Source organism: Elephantulus edwardii, unplaced genomic scaffold, assembly GCF_000299155.1.
Source record: "Elephantulus edwardii isolate Elephantulus edwardi_28Jun2011 unplaced genomic scaffold, EleEdw1.0 scaffold00047, whole genome shotgun sequence".
Classification (NCBI taxonomy): Eukaryota; Metazoa; Chordata; class Mammalia; order Macroscelidea; family Macroscelididae; genus Elephantulus; species Elephantulus edwardii.
This window is the reverse complement of record NW_006399797.1, coordinates 15625836-15648851: the sequence shown is the minus strand read 5'-3', so window position 1 is coordinate 15648851 and position 23016 is coordinate 15625836. Positions and strand designations below refer to the sequence as shown.

General features: G+C 42.3%; 1 protein-coding gene across 1 annotated transcript in view; it reads left to right on the top strand.

Moving 5' to 3' along the window:
- Positions 1-3972: 3972 nt before the first annotated feature.
- Positions 3973-23016, top strand: part of CPM (carboxypeptidase M) — a 101565-nt gene continuing 82521 nt past the window's right edge. The window contains exon 1 of the mRNA XM_006886106.1: positions 3973-4141. Coding sequence (XP_006886168.1) covers positions 3973-4141 — 169 coding nt within the window. The remainder of the gene's footprint in view (positions 4142-23016) is intronic.

The window sequence follows — 23016 nt, the reverse complement described above, 5'->3', positions numbered from 1 at the left end:
ATGACAATCTGGAACAAGGGGTACATTGTAGGGTAGGCTGGGGATGGCGGAAAAGGGAAGAAAATGTGCAATAATGAAAAAAATTATATCTATCCCCAGATTGCCCTTCTGAAAATCTGTGTCAGCTCACACTACCACACACTAGCACAGCAGAAATGTCATTGCCCAGGTCCTGTCCAATTTTAGGTATTGTCAATCTTTTAATGTCTCTCAATAAGGTAAACAAAACAAAATGCTACTTTGCACTTCACTTCGGAATTTTTTTTTTTATTATTAACTAGGTTGGTAACTTTTAACATAATTATTGTCCACTTGTATTTCTCATTTTACCTATTTAGACCTTTGCCTATCCTTCAGCTATTCATTCTTTTAGGCATCATGCTGGGGAAGGGAGAGGGTCAGAGAAAGAGGGGGAAAGCTTCAACAAGAAGGGCTGACACAGTGACTAACGGGCTCCAGCATGTCAGAGAGGATGAGGGTGAGGCCGGGGGAGGATGAGGTAGCACGAAGTGCAGATCTGTTGGTCCTAGCGTCGCTATGAATCTTACTCAGCTTGATGACACCTAAACAACAGCATTAATTCTTTTTCAACTATCCATTTTTCTGTTACCTTTGATGCTGCTGACTTTTCCTATTCAGAAAGGTCAACATGTTTATGTTGTTAAATCACTGGTCTTTTTGCCATGATTTTTCCTTTTATAGCCCTGTCTAACTTACAATGTGGGCTCTCACAGGACGACTGTTAATGGATCGTACTTAGAAAGACCACATCTTAAATTTTAAATATTTGCATCTTTCCCACTCTGATGGTCATTATGCTTTATTTTTGCCTTTATACCAGTGCATCTCAAACTGGAATCACCTGGGAAAATCTTAGTGAAATGATTCTAACTCAGTAAGCTTGGAGGGGCACCTGAGAGTCTGATTTCTAGCAAGTTCCCCTGAGACACTAATGCTTCTCTTGGTCCACATTTTGAGTCAGACATTTCATCCTTTGTACCACCTGCTTCCTTTCTGTCTCTCCTGAATTTGTTTTCATTCCTACCTAGCATGAACTCCAAAAAACACTTTTTTTTAACCCAGCAGACCCAAGGTTACAAATGTCCAACTTGTATTCCAATTCCACTAATACCTTTTATGTTGTTATGTGCTGTCAAGTGGGAAGTGATTCATAGCTGACCCTCCAGCACATTTTCAGAGTCAGTAAATTGCACAGTAGGAGATTTCCCATCTTTCTTCCACGGAGCAGCTGGTGGTTCAAAACCACGTTGGCAGCACAACTCCTTATCCACTAGGCCATCAGTTCCCCCTCCTCTAAAGCCTGCTGTATTAAAAATTCAAGGGACATTCAGTTCTCCTCTGAATGTACATCAAACTACTACTCTGTGAAGCATATCAAAGCACTGACTTATAAGCAAGAACTTTGGGGCCCTCACAAGCAAGGCCAACTCCCATGGAACCAATGTGGCATTTGCAGAGAGGAAGGGCACTGGAAGAATAAGTATCTCTAGAAGAAACTAAGACTGATGACATAAGCAAATCGAGAAAGAGAGGACGTGCTTTGGAGTTCAGTTCAAGGAGAAAGAGATGAGGAACTGTAGGAAACAAATCTGTAGACTTTTTTGGTAGACATGGGGGTAGGGGGCCTCTGCTCATTTTCTCTTAACCACATTCCCCAAAAGGACTGTGTTCTTTCAAGAAAGCTCACATAGTTAGGGTTACTAGGAAAGAATTACTTGGGTTTGCTTTTTTTTTTTTTCTTTCTCACCCATCCTCAAGTACCCAGAGTCACTATTAAGGAGAGACTTTTTTAATTGCAAACTGAAATTTCCTCCCCAAAAATGTGTATGACTAATTTTAACTGTCCCAGCCCAGCAGGCATAGAAAACTCATCCAGTCACTGCTGACATTCCATTTAGCCCTGAAGTCCAGTAAGTTAAAGAGCCTTTCAAGCCCTGAGTGCGGCAAGGGGCAAGCTAGGATGAGCCTGATGAGTAATTCTGGCTGTCATTGAGCTGTTCCTAAAATTTGCTCTCGTGGATTGAGCAATGGCCTTTCCTTACTGAAGAACAAGAAGGGCTGGAAGAACTGATAAGCTGATATGTGGTGTGGGGTTAACTCCCTGTCCTCCCACTGAATGTCATTCCATATAAATCCTAATTGAGGGGCATTTGGAATTGATGGAATGGTGGGAGTGGTGGCAGCGGGGGCTAGGGAGACAGCCAATGGCCAATTTCTCTAAAAACCTGGATTCAGTCTCCAAAGACTAGGCTATTTGCTTGAAGGCCTTAACAACTTGCAGCACAATCACAAGTTTCCTCTGAATAATTTGATCACCCTCATATTTATCCTGCATGCCCTGACCATGGTTTTGGAACACAAAGTACATTTGTGGCTCATTTCTAGCTATATCGCCAGGGAGCTCTGGTGGGCTAGTCTTCTGAAAACCTGCTAGAAGGTCAGGTATGGGTCAGTTCCTACTGGATGGTGCAAAACAACAACAGTGGATAAGAGTCTTCCAGGGAGAAGATTGGCAAGTGGACTTTACTAACGTGTATCGTGAAAGAAATCACTGCCGGATTTAGTTTGCCTAGAAGTCTCAGTTGTGAAATGACTCCCATTTGGCATTTAAAAATCTCCAGAATCTCAAGGGAGGGCGAAATCTTGTTCATCTGCTTTGAACATATATTATCCTGGGGAAGGACATCACGCTTCAAAAAGTGAAGAGTCACAGAAAAAGAGGAAGCAGGGACTGGACTGTCACAAGGGCTCACGCACAACGACAATTGTGAGGATGGTGCAAGACCTGGGAGTGTTTCTGTCGTGCATGGGGTCACTGTGAGTTTACAGTGCATAATGAGAAAACAGATTAAGCAATGAGAAGTAATGTTTCCAAAATACTAGAGCGCTCTGATGACCTAGTGGGGAGGGAGTTGCACTGCCAAATTCAAGGCAGACAAGTTCGAATCCACCAGCTGTCTTCCAGGAGAACGATGGGCAATTTCCTCCCGTGCAATTTACTGCCTCTGAAAACACGCTCGAGGGTGAGCCAAGAGTAGGTTTCAACTCCACGGACACTAACAACAGAGTACTTTGAAATTCTAAACTTACGGAGACAGATAACCAGACAAACTTTCTTCCCATAAATTCCACGCGATTGCAGACTAGGGTTGGGGAGTCTGAAGCGACACGACTGTGTGCCCTTCGCTTCCACTCCTGGGGCTCCCGACTCTCCTGCTCCCGGGAGGCAGGTGGGTCGAGACACGCCTGTCTGCACCACGCAGTGAGCGGAATTCGCTGCACACTTCAGCTGAGCGCTTGCACCCCTCTCGGTGGCCAGAGCTGCCGACGAGGCAAAGACTCGTTTCCATCCTGGCCTGCTGGGAGAGGCTGAGGTTGCGAGGGGCACTCAGATCTCACCGCGCTGCCCACATCTCGAGCCACAGGGTCCCCAGATCTCAGCCACAGGGTCCTCAGATCCCAGGCGGCGTAGGAGCCAGCTCGCCCAGGTGCGAAGGCGGAGGAGACGTCCGATTCGCCAGGCTCGGCTCCGCCCCAAGAGGCCCCGCGGCAGCCGAGTGGGCCGGCATGATGTCAGTCAGGGGCCGGGGGCAGGGCCATGGCGCGCCCGCCCCCTGGCGGTGCTATAATGTCGGGCCCCGCAGGGCGGCCGCTGGCGGGTGGAGATGTGCGCCCGGGCCGGGGTGAGGTTGGGGTCGCGCGTGTCTGCGTGCAGCTGCTGCAGCTGCCGGACGGGGGTCTGGGGGCAGAGGAGCAAGCACGGGCGGAAGGGACGCTGCGGGGCTCTCAGTCAACAGTTGCATTGCTAACTTTCCCAGGTGTCTCTTCCAACTTTGATGACTTTAGGCAGCCCTGGAGCCTTAGTATCAGGGACTCTGTCCCGGGCTGGAACTGTAACGCCGCTCCCCGTCTATTCTCAGCGTGATTATTATTTTTATTCATCTCTAGAGCATGGACTTCGCGCGCCTCTGCTTAGGGCTGCTGCTGCTCCTGCTGCCTTTGGTGACTGCTTTGGATTTCAACTACCACCATCAGGAAGAGATGGAAGCGTTTCTGAAGACTGTTGTCCAAAACCACAATTCTATCACTCACTTACACAGTATTGGGAAATCCGTGAAAGGTAGGGTGCGTCTCGTGCACACTTTTCCCAGATCTTCAGTCCCTAACCCCCACCCCTGCCATTCATTAAATGTGCCTCAACTTCTGGTCCCCTATTCCTTGAAGCTGCTCGGAGGGGTTGCAACCAGGTAAACCAATGCATAGTGAGCTGATTGGTTTATGTTTGTGGTTTGGTTTGGTTTAGTTTTACAGAGGGGGTGATAATGTGAAGTGCTTTGCATCATCGAAGTTTCGTCTTTGGGGATCTTGAAAACACTGGTTGTCCGGGACCTGTGTTTTTCTTCCTTTTCGATATCATTTTCTCTTGAGGAAGCCTGTGTATCCATCTCAGGTTTCTCTTTTGTTAGCTTCTTTAAATATGACTCAGACAAATAGTACCACTTCTTCAAGTCTCCCTATAGATTAAAATAGTACAGTTCTGTTGTTAAGATTTGTGTCATTTATAATTAGTCCTGCGTTTTAACATTATGAGGGTGGGAGGCTCACACTTGATTAAAAGCTCTTTTCAAAATTTATCTGGAGAAAGAAATTGCTGGACTCTTAAATACACCTTACACTGAGTGACTGGTGCTATTCTAGCATTTTCATGTGTCATTTAATTGCTTTACTGTTGTATTTAGAAATTATATATATTAAGTAATTCTTGTTTTAAAGACAAGGCATTTGAATCACAGAGAAATTAAGTATTTTTTCCAAGATCATCCGGATGAGTTTTATACCCAGGAATGGAACTCAGATCACTGTACTTCTAGACTTGGATGTATGGGGGAAGAGCGGCAAATCACTTTATCAGATACTATTATTTATTAATCCTCTTCCCATATTGATACAACAAAGAAGTTACTAGAAAACTATACTTAAATCCAAAGTTTATGAAGTTTATGTGATTTGGACCTCGATACCATAAAAATGTGTTCAAATAATACCTGGGTTTTAACCCTGAGTTTGTTTACCCAGTTGGAAGCCTAAATACTTTTCAATTATTTTTTAAAATTATGGTCACAGCATTTATATTATAGAGAAGTATTACCTAAATGTGCTCAGGTGCAAGGCAAAATAAAAATTCTACATTGTGTGTGCAATGGTACCTTTGTTTTTAAATAACATTGCCTAAGAGTTGGTGCCAGTATTTCTCTATATTGCTCTATAATCCAAAATTAGGGAGGTTGGATGTGTGAGAAACTATGTCCTTAATCAGCATATGTACTCAACCTTTTGAAATAATTTTCCTTTAGGGCTAGGGAAGAGCAATTAAAAAAAGATCTAAGAATACTAATTATATTATTAAAGGGAATATAGAACACAACTAACTTGAGTTATTGTTCAGTCATTCAAGCCACAAGATGATGAGGATATTGTTAACTTTAAATGCCAAATTTAATAAGTTTTGATAAGTTTTTGTTTTCAAGCACAAGGTGCTTGTGAAAGAAAGTTCAAGACTTTGATTCCCAATGGGAGCTAGTTAGTCTGACCTATCCAGCTTATTAAGTCCCATTATGAGAAAAAAAAAAAAAAACCAAAGACTAAAAAAAAATAAAAAGGAATGAAAGCCAGCAAGCTTAATATTTTAACTTGTGTGCACACTTGTGTTTGATTAAAGGATTGGATTGAAGGGTTATCAACTTAAAATACAATATGAAAAAAATTTTTTAAATAAGATATGACATAAGTGCTCTGGTGGCATAGTCCCTAGAGGGTTGTGCTACTAACTCAAAGGTTGCAATACTACAATTCAGATATAGCAGGAGAAGGTCTTTTACCTTTGTGATTTACCATCTTGGAAACCCATCGGAGGCTTGCTGTGAGTGAGAACCCTCTCCATGGCAGTGAGAGTGAGTGGTTAAAGGATTGTGATGAGTATATTTCTTAATAATTACAGGAATTAAGTGGACGGGAAATCTCAGATATACCATTAGATTCTAACTGCTAGGGTAAACGCTATACTATTAACTGGGAGTCTATTGCCAAAGTATCTTTGCAGGTTTGCATGATAATCAAGAAATAATGCACCTTTGTTGATGCTCATTTTGAGTAGGTAGGAAATGTCCTTTAACCACCTCGCTCTCTGGTCTAGAATGTATCTGCTCAGCCAATCAGAATTTACCATATGTGTTATTTCTTTTTCTGTTGGGAATGTGGGCAACTAACTTTACTTAGAAAGGAAATTATATTCCTACTGGACCAAAATTAATTTTCCGTTTTTTAAATGTCTGTCACATTCTGATTATGGTAATCAGGGTTTATATACTTTGTTTCTTTTTTCCATTTAACATTATTTCATTACATATTCCTGTGAATTGACCAAGTCTACCAATATTTTAGTGTTTTATTCTCCTTAACTGTATTTGCTTCATGACTTAATTCTTTGTGACATCTGTATAGTTTTTGGCTATGTGTCTTATAAACAGTGATGTTATAACACCACTGTTATATGTCATGAAATTAAATTCCATTATAATTGGTGAATTACTCTTTCCAACTTTTTAAAATTTTGAAACCACATAAAAGTTGAATGCATATTTTATCTTCACCTAAATCATTATCAATTGCTATCTAGTAGGTTCTGGCTGATGGTGACCTTTGATTCTAGCTCCGGGTAAGTTTGGGTGGCCTTGTGGGTGAAGAGTTGCACTGCCAACCCAAAGACAGGCATACTAATCAACTAGCTTCTCTATAGGAAAAAGATGGGCAGTCTCCTCCCATGCAATTTACAGCCTCTGAAAAACCACTGGAGGGTCAGCTACAAGTCGAGTCTAGCCAGACGGCAATGAGTTAATTCAAAGGTGGTTTGGGGTTGTTGTTGGTTTTATGTTTTTTTGAGGTTTTTACATACTTTAATACAACTCAGAGGAGGCATTGTCACAGAACAGTCAAATGATTCATGACTGGTTAAATAATTTGCCAAAAACCACATAGCTTGTGAGTGTACCTGAGTCAGTTTGCATTTCTAATAGAATGCATTGGTGATGCCTCTCAAGTCCAGATACCAGCATCTAACCACTCGTAGAACCATGATCCAGTTTTCTCATATTGAAACTATATTTTATTATATATTAAATCTTTTTATCTCATTTCTTTTCTTTGATCACAACTTACATGAAAGTTTAGAAAGTTAGTTGGTTTTCTTTTCAACTGCTGATCTTTGGATAGATTACTTTGATTACTGTATCATATTACATGTATCAATGAGTATTCTTATCACTTGTCAGCCAGCATAGTGAAGGAGGATTTGTAAAATACTGGCCATGAAAAGAGAGGTCGTGCCTCACAGAGGTGAGAACTGCTGTTAGCATTTGGTGGGTCCCCTGGCTGCATTCTCCCTTGCCTAGTCAGGGAATTGACCTGGGTGGGAGACAAGAAGAAGCTGGGCACTCTAGAGCCACCAGAGTGTGTGGCAATTTGAGTGGCTCTGAAAAGAGCCTTTGATTATTTGCTTGAAGTAGTCTTTAAACATCTGACTTGCCAAAAGAAAAGCTGAAGCGCAAAGGTGAAGGTAAAACTGATTTATTAGACAAGAGAAGCAGTACATTTCAGATAGAGAGGAAACTCTGAAATAGGTCACCCACCATAGAAAAGAAAAGGGTGGAGTAGACAGCAACTTATGAAGGGGTTAGTTGTATTTATATAGTCTCTTTGAGTGGGATTTATGTAAAAGAGGGCTAATAGTGGACAGACCAGGGAGCTCTGATGTCCTAGTGGTAAGAAGCTGCCCTGCAGTCCCCAAGACACACGGTTCAAATCCACCAACTGGACCATAGGATGAACAGTCTTCTCCAGTGCAATTTACAGCCTCTGAAAACCCACTGGAGGGTCAGCTATGGGTCGGTTCTGGCTCAATGGCACACAACAGCACCAAATGTACAGACCAATGGGATGATGTTGGTAGAGGTTTCTGATCTGGTCTGTGCTCTTGACGTCACTGAATCTTGCAAGCCTAGGTTGCTTCCTTACCACACATGGCTGCTTGCTGAAGCCTTGGCATCTTTTTTCTATGGTAATGCTTATATATTTCTTGGTGCTGATTGGTTAGTCAGATCACAGGCACCCTGTCACTCTCCATTGCCCTTAGCTTGGCTGCCCTGACCCTTTCTTTCTCCTTTCCTTTAGGCGTTTGCCTTAACCTTTCCTCCACCTGATCTCGCCTCACTAATTTTTTTTCCCTCCTTCTTGTGTACCGTCAAATCAGATCCAATTGGTACTGGAGGAGAGATTATCCCACCTTTTCCAGCGGAGCATCTGGTGGATTCAAACCATGTACCTTCAGGATTGCAGTGCTGCTTCTTGCCACTAGGCCACCAGAGCTCCCTTCAACTCCCTAATTTTGTCCTTAGCACTACTTGTCTAAAATCACAAAGAGAAAGAGCCAAAAAGAACTCACTTACGCTGCACCATCCAAAAGGGCTTAGCTTCTGTTCTTACTCAGTGGACATGTGTGTCTAGAGATAACAGTGTGTTGACAGCAATGTCCAGGGTTGAACAATGATAGTTATCATCAGCCCAGCTTACTCTGTTCAGTGTATTTAGAATGCCATGTAAGAATACTACAAAGCAAGCAAGTAGAGCCAGCGGAATCTTAAAGAAAGAAAAAGATTCTAAGAAATACCAACATGCATTCGAGTTGGGAAAAGAAGCGCAAATCACATCTTCCTAGCTAGTGATTGAAAACAATTGACCTTCCTCCTACTTTCCGAGCAAGAGATCAGTTAAGTCCTAATCTGAGTTTGTGTCAGAAGAAAACAGACACAAGTTGTACATGAAAAAAATATTTTGGGAATTTTTTGCTTTGTTTTTTCTGAGGACTGTTGTGTGTCAAATGTTTTAAAAGTAAAAACTTCCCAGCTCTGTGACCCTTCACATAGCATCGCTTTGTGGAGCTCAACTGGAGGGCTTAGTCTCCATGGCATCAGAAAGTTGCTGTAAATTCAAATAAGTTGTCTCCAAACGAACTCCACAGACGTACTGAGAACTTACTCAAAGCTGGAGTAATAAAGGCTTGCGTGGTGAGCGTGCAAAGCATTCATGGTAGTTCTTACTCGTTCACAGGGTTTACCCTATCACAGCCTTCAGTAAAATAAATTCATTTCATAATCCTCCTGTTGGTTTAAATAAAGAACTTACAATTCATTGCTTACTCAGTTTTTAAAATTTCTCCAGTAAGACTCTCTCTGAGAAAATTTGAGCCATATTTAAATATTACAGAAGTTACAAGGACTGACAGCTCTCCCATTACATTAGACACCTCTCTAGCAAAATGCACAGCTCTAGCTACAGGGATAATCAGGTGAACTATTTTAGAACAAGAATTAGTATTAAAAATCTGTTAATAATTTAAGTGGGTGAGTTGCAATTCAGTTCAAATGTTTTCTCTACTTCGAGGCCCGAGCTGGTATCTCCTCCTGGTGCTTTTCCAGAACGCCTTCCAGTAGCTCTGTCGCTGCTGTAGCTGGCACTTTGGGAATGTTGTTAGAAGAGGCTCTTCCTTGAAGAGAGTTGTCATGCCTGGAAAAGTGGAGGGATGGTGAAGGAGAGGAAGACCCTCAACCAGGTGGATTGATGCAGTGGCTGCAGCAATGGGCTCAAGTGTATCAGAGATTGTGAGGGTGGCACAGGATGGGGCAGTCCAGGTCTGTTGTTCATAGGGTTGCTATGAACAGTATGACATCTAACAACAACAATGCTGCAGCTGGAGGGGGGAGACAAGGCTTTGTCCATTTTCAGCCCAGGCCTTCATAATATTGGCTTGTTTTGTGACAGCTATTGTGAGGACACAGCTGAGGGATTTTCCCCATGCTTACTAAATGAAATGAATTTAAATGTACTTGGTACACTATAGTGTATCTTGTTGTTGCAATTAGTTACTGTTGTTGAGTCTGCTTCTGACTCTGACAGTCCCTGTAGGTAAGTAACAGGCTGCTTGGGTTTTCAACGCTGTGAACTCTCAAAAGTGGATTGTCAGGAACCTATGGGTAGATTTCAGCATTCAATCTTTGGGTTAATAGTCTAGCACATAACTATTTGCACCACTTGGAGTATATGGTTGTTATAATATCAAAAAGATAAAAGCCACTGCAGTCAAGTCAGTTCTGATTGCTGGTGACTCATGTGACAGGGTAGAGCGGAGCTCCCTGGGTTTTCACTGGTTGGATTTTAAAAGCTGACTACCCTGTCTTTCATCCAGGCGACTACTGAGTGGGCTTGAAATTCAGATTCAACCTGGTGACACTGCGTATATGGGAAAAGAGCAAGAGCTGGGTGGGGATGGTCATATCTGGCCTTTCCTTACTTCACTCAGGGGAACCATCCCCATCCTCAGCATCAACACAAAACCAAGTCTCATGAGGTCAGACATGTCTCCCACGCTCCTATACCTCTTTTTACCTATCTCAACATCAATCTTACTCCTTGACTAGGTTGAAAATATAGTGCAGTAGCTCATAGGCCACACAGAAACATATCAGGGAAGTTGAAAGGTTATAATCCAGGTTCGTAGCAGAATACAGTCAGGACAGCTTCCTAAATGTGCTCATAGGCAGCTCAACCTTGACCCTCATGGCTTTGGGCCAGGGTTACAAAGTTCTGAGTCTTGCCATTGATGGCTCTCCCCTCCCCAGTCCTCCAACAAATTTGGGCAAAAGGCTCTTGGCTCTGCTGCCATGGCATAACAGTTCCAAGGCCTGCTCCATCTCATGTCAGGGCTCTGGTTCTCTGCTGTGGCTTCTGTGACCGTTGATCTCATACGCCCTAGTCTAGCTGGTGCCAGAATCTTTGGTCCTAAAGGATGAGTTGTATTCTCTTGCTTATTCTTTTCTAGTGGGAAAGATCTTCTAATTCTGCTTTTCAACTTAATGGCAAGACTAACCAATCCACTTGTGGGTTGGTGAGACTAGCCAAACTCTGCATGGCAGTGTAAATTAATGGGTAGGGAAGCCATTTTAAACAATAAGCTCTTAACATCTTAGTATAAAAAATGTGCCTGTGTGCATATAAGTGTATTCAATTATGTGTGTGTATTACTTATAAGTACTTTAGCCTCACAAGAAGATGAAATCATTTTCTTGCAATAATCTTTTTTCCTAAAACTGGCTTTATGGCAAGTTAGAGGGTAAGTTGGAGAATAATCACCGGAATATAGGAAGAGGGCCCACAGAACTTAATGTCTTTATGTCAAAATAGAATATAACAGAATTATTTCATTGACAAGCCTAAGGTTCTGCCCCTCCTCCCAGCTCCAAAACACTGAACAAATATATATTAACAGAAAAGGAAGTAAACCTAGGACATGCTCCTCCACCTCCATTAAGGAGTTATTGTTATATACTGCCAAGTCGGAACTGATCCGTGGCTAACACCCCCGGAAGCTCTCAGAGGCAGTAATTGGTATCAGAGGAGCTTGTCGATCTTCCTTCCACAGAACAGCTGGTGGATTCAAACCATGTGCCTTATGGATTGGTATCGCAACTCCTTAACACAAGGCCACCAGAGCTCCCTAAGAAATGTAATATGAGTTCTAAGCAAATATCTCAGTTGTTATTTAAGCAGTCCAACAATTTTAGTATCTACTTAGAAAAGTTTAAAAGATATTTAAAAGAGAAAATTAAAAAAGAGAAAAGGATCATGTGGTGAAGGCTTTTATTCCCCAGGAGCTAAGCATAGATTTGAAACTCCCCAATTTTGCATATATTTCCCCCCATACTTGGGAATGTTATATGGGGTAACACAAAGACAGCCAATATTTCATTATCCATAGTAAACATTCCAACACTATATCAAAATGCTTGCTTCTGCACTCACAAAAGAGGAAGTGATTGGATTGTATGAGCTGTTTAGATAGGCACAGATTTGGGAAATCAATGGGTGAACTTTGGTGGTATGGCCACTTTAATCTTCAGTCCTTTTTTGATATTCACTTCCTTAACATTGATGTCTCTGTTGAGCTCACAATTAACATGTGCATTCTTTTAAAGGAGGATTTCATTCGTGTGTGTGTGTGTGTGTGTGTGTGTGTGTGTGTGTGTGTACCATCAAATTGGATCTGACTGGTATAGGAGGAGATTGCCCCTCCTTCTCCAGCAGAGCATCTGGTGGATTTGAACCATGAGCCTCTGGAATTGCAGTACAACTTCTTGCCACCAGAGCTCCCAAGATCTTCACTCTTAACGAGGGTCTTCAAGAGACATATGGGAATCACTATCATTTCAATGCATAACAGTTCCCTAGGAGTTTCTCCATTAATTTTTTTGTTAGAAAGATTTGTTTACACTTCATAAAAACACCAGATGAACATGAAGTTAAATTTCAGATGAAAGTGTGCTCAACTGGGGCAGACAGTGTATCTGTTGTTCTCAGAGATTGAGTTGAATAATGTTACCATAATAAAGATGACCTAGGAGTTCTGGTTGCATCATGGAGCTGTGCTGCATTGCTAACCAGATGGTCACTAACCACCAGCAGCTTGTACCCACCAGCAGCTCCATGGATGAGAGAAGGACAGACTCCTGTAAAGATTAGCAGCCTCAGAAAACCTGCGGGGGTCTGCTGTGAGTCAGAGTCAACTGGATGGCGGGGAGGGAAGGAGAGAGAAACTTAACTGGTTGGTCATTTGTACCAATAAGCTGCTTTCTATTTCTAAAGAATCAGAAAGATAACTTGAGAAACACCATATTCTAACCTTAATAGGCATTTTCATTGGGCTTGGCCATCTGTTTGTTGTTGTTGTTTTCCTAAGGTTTTTTTTTTCCTATCTTGTAATTCTTAAGAACTTATACTTCAATGTACAAAATACATCTGCAGACTCTGCAATGAACAATTCTAGCACATCAGGTCATTTGATTTTAGAGACGTTGTTGTTGTTATGTGCCGTCAAATCACTTGCGACTCATAGCAACCTATGTACAACAGCCCTAAACTCCTCTCTGTCCTGTGCCAATCGCACCATCTCCGATACACCCATCCCAATTTCGCCAGTCAGTGAATCAATCCACCTCATAGAGGGCCTTCCCCTCCTGCGTTGTCCCTCCACCCTACCAAGCATGATGTCCCTCTCCAAGGACCAGATGGAGCCTCAGAATCCTTGCCTCCAACGAGCCTCTCCTGGTTTGACCCTTTCCAAGATGAATCTGTTTGTTTTCCTAGCAGTCCATGGTACCCTCAATACTCTTCTCCAGCACCACAGCTCAAAGGCATCAATTCTCTTTCTGTCCTCCTTAGTCTTTGTCCAGCTCTCTGATGCATAACAAGTGATTGCAAAGACCATGGCCTGTATCAGACGTACCTTAGTCTCCAAAGAGACACCATTGCTCTTCAGTACTTTGGAGAGGCCCCTAACAGCAGACTTTCTCATCGCAATACGTCTTTTAATTTCCTGGCTACTAGTGCTGAGAGCTTTGACTGTGGAGTGAAGCAAAGTAAAGCTGTAAACAATAAATTTATTTTATAGCTGAAACACTTTGACCAAATCGTTCTTGCTTGGAAGTAATCAGTCTCAGCGCCAAGTGCTTTATGAGAATGGGATGTAACAGTGAATGGAGGTTTCTTCCATGTGCTAGTAGAAGCAGCTAACAGCAAACAAGCTCAGCCAGATTTTGGTTATGTATAATTCATGTTGCATGTTGGGCTGCTAACCAAAAGGTCAGTGGTTCAAACCTGTCAGCCATTCCATGGGAGATAGATGAGATAGTCTACTTCTGCAGAGATGAGTCAGCTGTGAAAACCCAATGAAGGAATGATTTTCTGTTTGGTTGGTTGATTGGTTTTGTTGTTGCTGTTATGTGCTGTCGAGTCGTTTGCGACTCATAGCGACCCTATGCACAACAGCCCTAAACCCTGCTCTATCCTGCGCCAGCCGAACTGCCTCTGACACACCCATCCCGATTACCCCAATCACCGAATCAATCCATCTCATAGAGGGTCTTCCCCTCCTGCGCTGTCCCTCCACCCTCCCAAGCATGATGTCCCTCTCCAAGGACCCATCCCTCCTGGCAACATGTCCAAAGTATGTCAGACGAAGCCCCAGAATCCTTGCCTCCAAGGAGTAGCTTGGTTTAATCCTCTCCAAGATGAATCTGTTTGTTTTCCTGGCAGTCCAGGGTACATTCAGTACCCTTCTCCAGCACCACAGCTCAAAAGCATCCACTCTCCTTCTGTCCTCCCTAGTCATTGCCCAACTCTCTGATGCATAACAAGCGATTGCAAATACCATGGCCTGTATCAGGTGCACCTTAGTCTCCAGAGAGACACTGTTGCTCCTGAGTACTTTAGAGAGGTCCCTAACAGCAGGCTTTCCCATCGCGATACGCTTTTTGATTTCCTGGCTGCTGGTGCCAAGAGTGTTGACTGTGGAGCCGAGCAAACTGAAGCTGTGAACACTCTCAATCTCTTCGTCATCCATCCTGACGCTGCTAATTGGTCCAGTGGCGAGAATCTTTGTCTTCTTGACATTGAGCCTTAGTCCATACTGAAGGCTGCAGTCCTTGACCCTTCGCAGCAAGTGCATGAGGTCCTCCTCAGTTTCAGCAAGCAGGGTTGTGTCATCTGCATAATGCAGATTGTTAATAGATCTTCCACCAATCCTGATGCCACAGTTCTCCTCATAGAGCCCAGCCTCTCGGATAATCTGCTCTGCATACATGTTGAAAAGGTTTGGAGACAGGATGCATCCCTGGCGTACACCCTTCCCAATTTTGAACCATGCAGTGTTGCCCTGCTCTGTTCTGACTACTGCCTCTTGGTCCAAGTATAGGTTTCGCATTAGCACAATTAAATGTTCTGGGATTCCCATTCTTCTCAGAGTCAGCCACAGTTTGTTATGATCCACGCAGTCAAACGCCTTTGCATAATCAATGAAACACAGATAGACATTCTTCTAGTATTCTCTGCTTTCAGCCAAGATCCATCTAACATCAGCAACAATATCCCTAGTACCACGACCCCTTCTAAACCCAGCCTGGACTTCCGGCAGTTCTCTGCTGATGTGCTGTTCTAATCATTTTTGGATAATCTTCAAATAAATGGAGTCTTGGGGTGGCACAAATAGTTAAGGTTATCTAGAGGTTGGCAGTTGGCACCTACTCCGAGGCTTGACAGTTTGCTTCTCAGAACAAAGGTCTGGTGTTTGCTTCTGCATGATCACCATCTTGAAAACCCAGTGAGGTATAGTTTTATTCTGCAACACACGTGAGGTTGCTGTGAGTTAAAATTAATTTGTCAAGTGGTTTGATTTTTTTTTAAAGAAAATAAACAATTCATGTAACGGAGAGTAATAACTAGCGTGCTACTTCCATGAAAATCTCACTGCATTGAGTCAGTTCTGAGTCAGTGGTCCTATTGACAGAGCAGAACTGTCCATGGAGTCTCCAGAGAGGAAGACCCTCAGTGAGATAGACTTGACACGTGACTGTAACAATGGGCACGAGCAGGTGGAGACTGTGAGGATGGCACCGAACAGGGCAAGGTTGCTGTTGCACGTAGGGTCGTGATGAGCCAAAATCTCCTCAACGGCTCCTAAGACCAAAAAATCTTTATGAAAATAGATTGCCTCATCATTCTCCCTCAGAGCTACTGCTGGGCTTGAAGTTAGCAGCCAAGAGTTTTAACTTCTAGAAAGGGAGCATAGCTTACTCATATATCCTTGAGCGAAGGATGGTCTTCCTTCTATCAGGGATAGTTGTCCTCTTCAACCGAGCGCACAGTTTCAGGAGGAATGCACATGGACTGGTGAGGGAGGAAGGAGACACCCACCTAACCAGCCGGATCAGCCAAATCAACCCTGGAGGTCGACGGGGTGACAGATGTTGTAGTCAGGTAGCCCTCACATCCCACCTGCATGTAAGGCCATAATTATACCACTGAACCACCATGACAGTCAATTTGATGCAAGGTAGACCAAAAGACCATTTAAGGGGTGAATAGAGAATTCATTGAGAGGGGCAAGACTAGATGCAAGAGGAATAATCCACTTGTGGTAATCCAGGCAAGTATTGGTGATAGCAGTTTGGTTTAAGATAACATGTTATATTATTAGGGATTTTTGTCATAACAGGAATCCAGAGCAAAGGCTGTATAGTGGAGTGGACCTCAGCGGATGGATTGTAAACAATGAAATAATTTTTCTTTTACTTTTCCACTAGGTGGAAAGGTTGGGAGGGGAGAAAAGTGCAACAATGAATGAATAGAAATCCAAAGTATCTGTCCATTTCCATTGAAATTAATAAAAAAAAGAGAGACCATGTTAGAAATGGAGAGAAGCAAATTTGTTCTGAAAATAATAATCAGCAGCGCTAATGGACTTGGGGGCTGAGCTTGAGAAAGTATTAGATCAAATTTGGGGTAAAATTAAGAGCTCTTATTTAAAGGGTTTTGTCTGTTTTATGTTTGAAATACTAGACATCCAGTGAGAGTGTTGAGTGGGCACTTAGTGGAGCTCAAGGAAGAAGTTTGGTTATAGAAATAAGTAACATGTTATTCGTCAATATGTAGATGATAATGAAACTCACAGGCTTTTATTATTATTATTATTAATTATTATTAAATTTTATTAGTTTTAGTGAACATTTACAGAGATTTTGGGTTTTCATTCATTCATTGTTGCACTGTTTTCTCTACCCTCCTCCCCAGTTCGTTCTTCTTCCCCCCGCCGAATGTCTGTTTTAATTGTCCAACAGTGCTTGTCGAAGCCAGTTCTCCTTTGTCATTGTGTCCTTTGCCCTTCCCTGTCTCTCCTCCCTGAGAGAGACTTCACCCTGATTCATAAGGAAAAGGGGAGGCGTATTCTCTTAGCTACTTCCTGCTGAAAAGGGACGCTATAGGTTTCAGGGTGAAGATCTTCTCTCGCTACTCTAAAGGGCCCCTTTGGCAGTAGGAAACACATAGACTATTATGGAGATTGATTTTGGAATTTAGATTCACTGTTATTAATTGTGCTTAGCCGTACATGTTCATATCCTTGAAGATGTATCATGGAAGAACTCACAGGCTTTTTAATGAGAAAGTGGAAATAGTTTTCCAGTAGAACTCAACCCAGCTCATTGCTGTCAAGTAAGAACTGACTCACAGTTGACCCTCTAGGAGGTTTTCAGAGACTGTAAATCACACAAGAGGAAATTGCCCATTTTTGTCCTATGAAGCAGGTGGTGGATTTGAACTGCCTGTCTTTGTGTTGGCAGCAATACTCCTTACCACTAGGTCACCAGATCTCCCCAGTAGAGCTATTACTGTTGTTGTTATGTGCCCACTAGTTGCTTGCAACTCATAGCAACCCTATGTACAAAAGCCCTAAACCCTATTCTATCCTGTGCCAGTCTTATTGTCTCTGACACACCTACCCCCAATATCCCGTTTACTGAATCAATCCATATCATCAAGGATTTTCCTCTTACACTGTCCTTCTACCTTCCAAAACATGTCTCTCTCCAAGGACCGGTTCCTCCTTGTGACATGTCCAAAGCATGTCAGACAAAGCTTCAGAATTCTTGCCTCAAAGGAGCAGCCCAGTTTCACCCTCTAAGGATGAACCTGTTTGTTCTCCTAGCAGTCCATGGTATATTCAACACTCTTCTTCAGCACCACAGCTCAAAGGCATCAATTCTCTTTCTATCATCCCTAATCATTGTCCAACTCTCTGATGCATAGTAAGCAATTGCAAAGACTATGGCCTGGATCAGGCACACCATAGTCTCCAGACTGACATCGTTGCTTTTCAGTACTCTGGAGAGGTCCCTGACAGCTGACTCTTACAATGCAACTTGTCTATAAGACTCTAATACTTAAAAGTCTGGTGGACTGTAGCAGCCAACAAAGGAAGTGGAAAGAAAAGTGGCAATAAGATAGGAGTAACACCAAAAGTGATGTCACAGAAACCAAGAAAGATGAATGGTTCAAAAAGAAGACTGTTTTAGAGTTCTCCCAACCCTCCACTAGAGGTTCACTGGAAGGACTTGTACAATTCAACATAAGTTTATACACACAGCTAATATTTGTTACAGCAAAGGATACTTGGGCAAAGATTAGAAAGATCAACTTGGACTTTCTGTCCTTCCTCTGTGGGGCTCAAGGACATGTTTTTCCCTCTAGTTGTGAACTACAGAAACATGTGCATAATGTTTCCATCAGAGACGTCCACACAAATCTCAGGAGTCCAGCGTTCTAAAGGAAGCTGGTCAGGTACATGTATGACCAGTCATGGTGCAGACCCCAAACCAGGCACCACGTCCTAACATGAATATTCATGTTTATACAATGTTGATGACTTGGTATGTCCTGATCCACCCATCCTGACTCACCATATAACATCACTAATTAATGAATGTCTCAGGAGTTTAGTGCCCAGAGTTTGGTCATGGGCCATTGCCACAACCCCAGGTGTTTCCAAAGATAAGCAAGAAGTAAGTAAAACATGCCAGCTGGGTTAACTCTTTTGTCACCGAGTTGTGGTTAACTATGTAACCTGCTGTTGTAAATGAAATCTGAGAGCCATAGAGTGCTATGTCCCAAAGTAGAGTGAGTGAAATTCTACTACTCTCCAAACCAATTTATTCCATTTATTCAGGAAACATATATTAAATGTCTAATATGGTTTGTTTCACATGCTGCTTACGCTTAAAATATAAATGTAAAGAAGTCAGACATGGTTCCTACCCTTATGGAGTGGAAAATATAAAGGAGTAAGTTATTGCTGTTGTTAGGTGTCACTGAGTCAAGTATGACTCATAGCAACCCTATGAACAAAAAATTTGAAACCTGTTCTATCCTGTGTCAGCCTCACACTTCCTGACACACAAGATCCAGTTGCAGCAGTCACCTTGTCAATCCACCTGGTTGAGAGTCTTACTCTCCTTCACCGACCTTCCACCTTCACAGCATCATGTCCCTCTTCAAGGAATAGCCCCTCCTAACAACATGCCTGAAATATGTGAGGTGAAGCCTCATCATTCTTGTCTCCAAAGAGCACTCCAGCTGCATCTTCTCCAAGACATAGGTATTTATTTTCTTGGCCGTCCATGGGATGGTCAGTGCTCTTCTCCAACACCACAGCTCAAAGGCATCAATTATTTTTCTGTCATCCTTATTCATCCAGCTCTCAGATGGGAGTATATATGGCAGGATTTACCGTAGCTGAGTCCCCAAGGTTTAATAGAAGCCAAGAGGTGGAAGGTAGAAAACAGGCAATAAATAGCATTGTCAAAGATTTGGACATGAAATACCAATTAGACCTTTGGAACAAGAAGTAGCAGGAAATGAAAGAGTGAAGGGAAGATGTGAGGAGGACCTTGGGTACCATGTTAAAAAAATGTTTGCTTCATCCAAGGAGATAATCATATACTAGTACTTCATGCTTTAATAGATGTTCAAAAAGAACTGTTTTCTCAACTGGAAATTTTCTGATAATTTTGTAAATAACTCTATTTGCAACAGAGATTTTTCCTTCAAGAAGTATGGCAGAAGGGAGCTCTGGTGGCCTCGTAGCAAGAAGCTGTTCGGCAGTCCTGAAGGTGCATGGTTCGAATCCACCAGATGTTCTGCTGGAGAAGGAGAGGGACAATGTTCTCCTATGCCAGTCAAATCTGATTTGACTGTTAGCAACAAGGGGGGTGGGGGGGAGAAGCATGGCAGAAAAATCATTTTTAAAATGGCAAAGTAGAAACACACGAAGGTAAATTAGCCGGAGCCCCCACAACCTGTGATATTAAGTGTGTGAAAAAATAAGTTCCTAGATCAAGAAAGGTGTGCATCAAGTTTTATCTTTTCTCCATACCTATTCAACTTGTACACTGAGAAAATAATTTGAGAGTTGGATTCTATGAAGTTGTTGTTGTTGTTGTTGTTGTGTGCCATCAAGTCACTTGTATGAAGAAGTATGTGGCATCAATACAGGAGGAAGACTTAACAGCAATCTGTATTATACAGATAATACCACCTTTCTTCCTGAAAGTGAGGAGTACCTGAAAAGCTTGCTGCAGAAGATCAAGGACTGCAGCTTTAATATGTATTACATCTCAACATCAAGGGGAAAAAATCCTAACCACTGGACCAATAGGCAACATCATGATAGAGAAAAGGTTAAAATTGTCAATGATTTCTTCTTTGGATCCACATTCAACACCCTTGTTACCAGCAGTCAACGAGCAGGAAACAGATTGCATTGGAAAAATCTGCTCTCAAGAGACCTGAAGAGTAATGATGTCAGTTTGAAGGCCAAGGTGGGCATGCTAGCTTTAGTCTTTTCAGTCATCTGTGAGTGGTCAGTCATCTGACAGCTGGACAATGAATAAGGATCACAGAAGAAGAATTGATGCCTTTGAGATGTGGTGCTGGAAGAGAATACAGAATATCCCATAGACTGCCAAGAGTATAGCCATGTCTTGAAGAAAATGCCACCAGAGAGCTCCTTGGAGGTAAGGATAGTGAAGCTTCGTCTCACATGGTTTGGGCATGTTGTTAGAAGGCGCTATTCCTTGGAAAGGAACATCATGCTTGGAAAGGTGGAGTGTCGCACACCCATGTGTATATCGGCCTTGTTCACAATAGCAAAGAGTTGGAAACAACAAATTAATGGATAGAGAAGCTCTGATATATTCACACAATTAAATACTACCCTGTATTGAAAAATAAGGAATTCATGAAATATAATACAAAATGAGTGACCCTGGAGGACATTATGCTGAGTGAAATATCTCAGTCACAAAAGAACAAATACTGCATAGAGCCACGGTTGTAAAACAAGACTGACATTGGGGTTGGGGAAAATGGAAAAAGATGGGATGAATTATGTATACTTCATTGAAATAGATGAGGGAGAGAACTGTTTAAAAGGGATATGATTAGGTATTATTGTCATGACAGGAGTCCAGAATGAAGGCTGCACAGTGTGGTGGACTTGGGGGGGGGGGGTTGTATAACAATGAAAGAATTTTTCTTTTACTTTTCAAAGAGAAGAGCGAACTGGGGGGAGGGGTGGGCAGGGAGAAAAGTGCAACAATGAATGAATGGAAATCCAAAGTCTCTGTACATTTTCATTAAAATTATCAATAATAAAAAAAAAGGTGGAGTGTCAGAGAAAGAGAGGGCAGTCCTCAGCAAGATGGATTGACATAGTGACTGGATTGAGTGATGGGCTCAAGTGTGTCAGAGATGATAGAACAGCACAGGACAGGACCAGGTCCAGATCTGTTGTTCCTAGAGTTGCTATGAGTTGTACTTGACTCAACAGCACCTAATGAGGCTTTCATCAGGAAGAATTTTTTTTTTCCATTTAAATACCTTAATCAGATCTGATGTTGATGTAAACACCAAAGATAATTTACTTTTACCTATAGAATTTATCCCAAACATTAGTATATCCTAGCTAGTCTCTTCTTCCTTTTAGCCTCACAGAGCACTGATCATATCAAAAGCAATTATTTTTTTAATAAAGTTGGAAATTTTGGCAAATTTTTTGAGTTGCCAAACTTAAACAGAAACTGATAAAAATTGATTCTCCAACATTCCAAAAGAAATACCAGGGTCTTTGGGGACAGATAATTCAAATGTAAATTCATTTGGGGGAATTGTAGTTATTATGAATTACAAGCACTTGTGGCTTTTTTGGTTTTGTTTGTATGCATGTTCTGTTGTTCTTCTCGTATTACAACTCTGTTTCCTGGAGATTCAAAGCAGGGATCTTGGATCCAAACATGCTGTACTCTTGGCTTTTCTTCTTTATGGTAGCAAGAGTCCCCCTCTCCATCTATGTTGTTGTTAGGTGCCATCAAGTCAAATATGACTCACAGTGACCCTCTGAACAACAGATCTGAACCCTGCTCTATCCTTTGCCCTCTTCACAATCTCTGACACACTCAAGCCCATTGCAGCAGTCATTGGGTCAAGAGGATCCATCTATGGGATCACTCATTTTAACCCTGTTGTTGTTGTTGTTAATCTTTGCCATCAAGGCACAACCAACCCATAGCTGACCCTCCAGCAGGCTTCCAGAGGGTCACAGGGGAGGAGTCTGCCCATCCTTCTCCCATGGAGCAGCTAGCGGATTCGAACTGCATGCCTCTGGGATTGCAGTGCAGCTTCTTACAACTAGGCCACCTTAGAGGGAAGTCTATGCTTTGAGGCAGTATGCTGCAGCACTGAGAAGGTAATCTAGTCTCATTTCCTAGGTAAGTATTTAAGAGGTACAGGGAAGATGGGAAAGGAAAATTGCAACTGCTGTGTATTATGTAACTATTGTGTGTCAGGCACTGTGCGGGTCTCTATAAATTTTTCTTAGTTAAAATAAACAGGTTCAACCTGGAGAGAGTGAAACCAGGCTGTTCCTTGGAGACAAGGATTCTGAAGATTCGTCTGGCATGGGGCATGTTGCAAAGAGGGAACAGTCAGTCCTTGAAAAGAGACATCATGCTTGGGAGGGTGGAGGGACAGCACAAGAGAGGAAGACCCTTGATGAGATGGATTGACACAGTGACTGGGGTATTGGGGGTAGGTGTGTCAGAGACAAAGGTTGACTCAAGGTAGAGCGGGATTCAGACCTGTTCTACATAGGGTCAAAGCTATGTAAGAACTCTACAATCAGTTCTTTCTGTATCCTTATTATACAGAGGAGAGCAATAGATTTTATAGAAGAAACTGAAGGTCATGAATTATGTCTTGGTAAGCATTAACTCAAATCTGCCTTTAACATTATATGTTCATTCAAGATGCATGTATCAAGTTCCTTCTGTATTCCAGAATCCCGTAGGGTTAACAAGGTAAAACATGACCCAGATCTTCCCCTTTAAGAACTAGAGTTGGGGGGGAAGCGAGCTGGTGGGGAGGGGTGGGAAGGGAGAAAATTGCGGCAATGAATGAATGGAAATCCAAAACCTCTGTAAAAAAAATAAATAAATAATTTAAAAA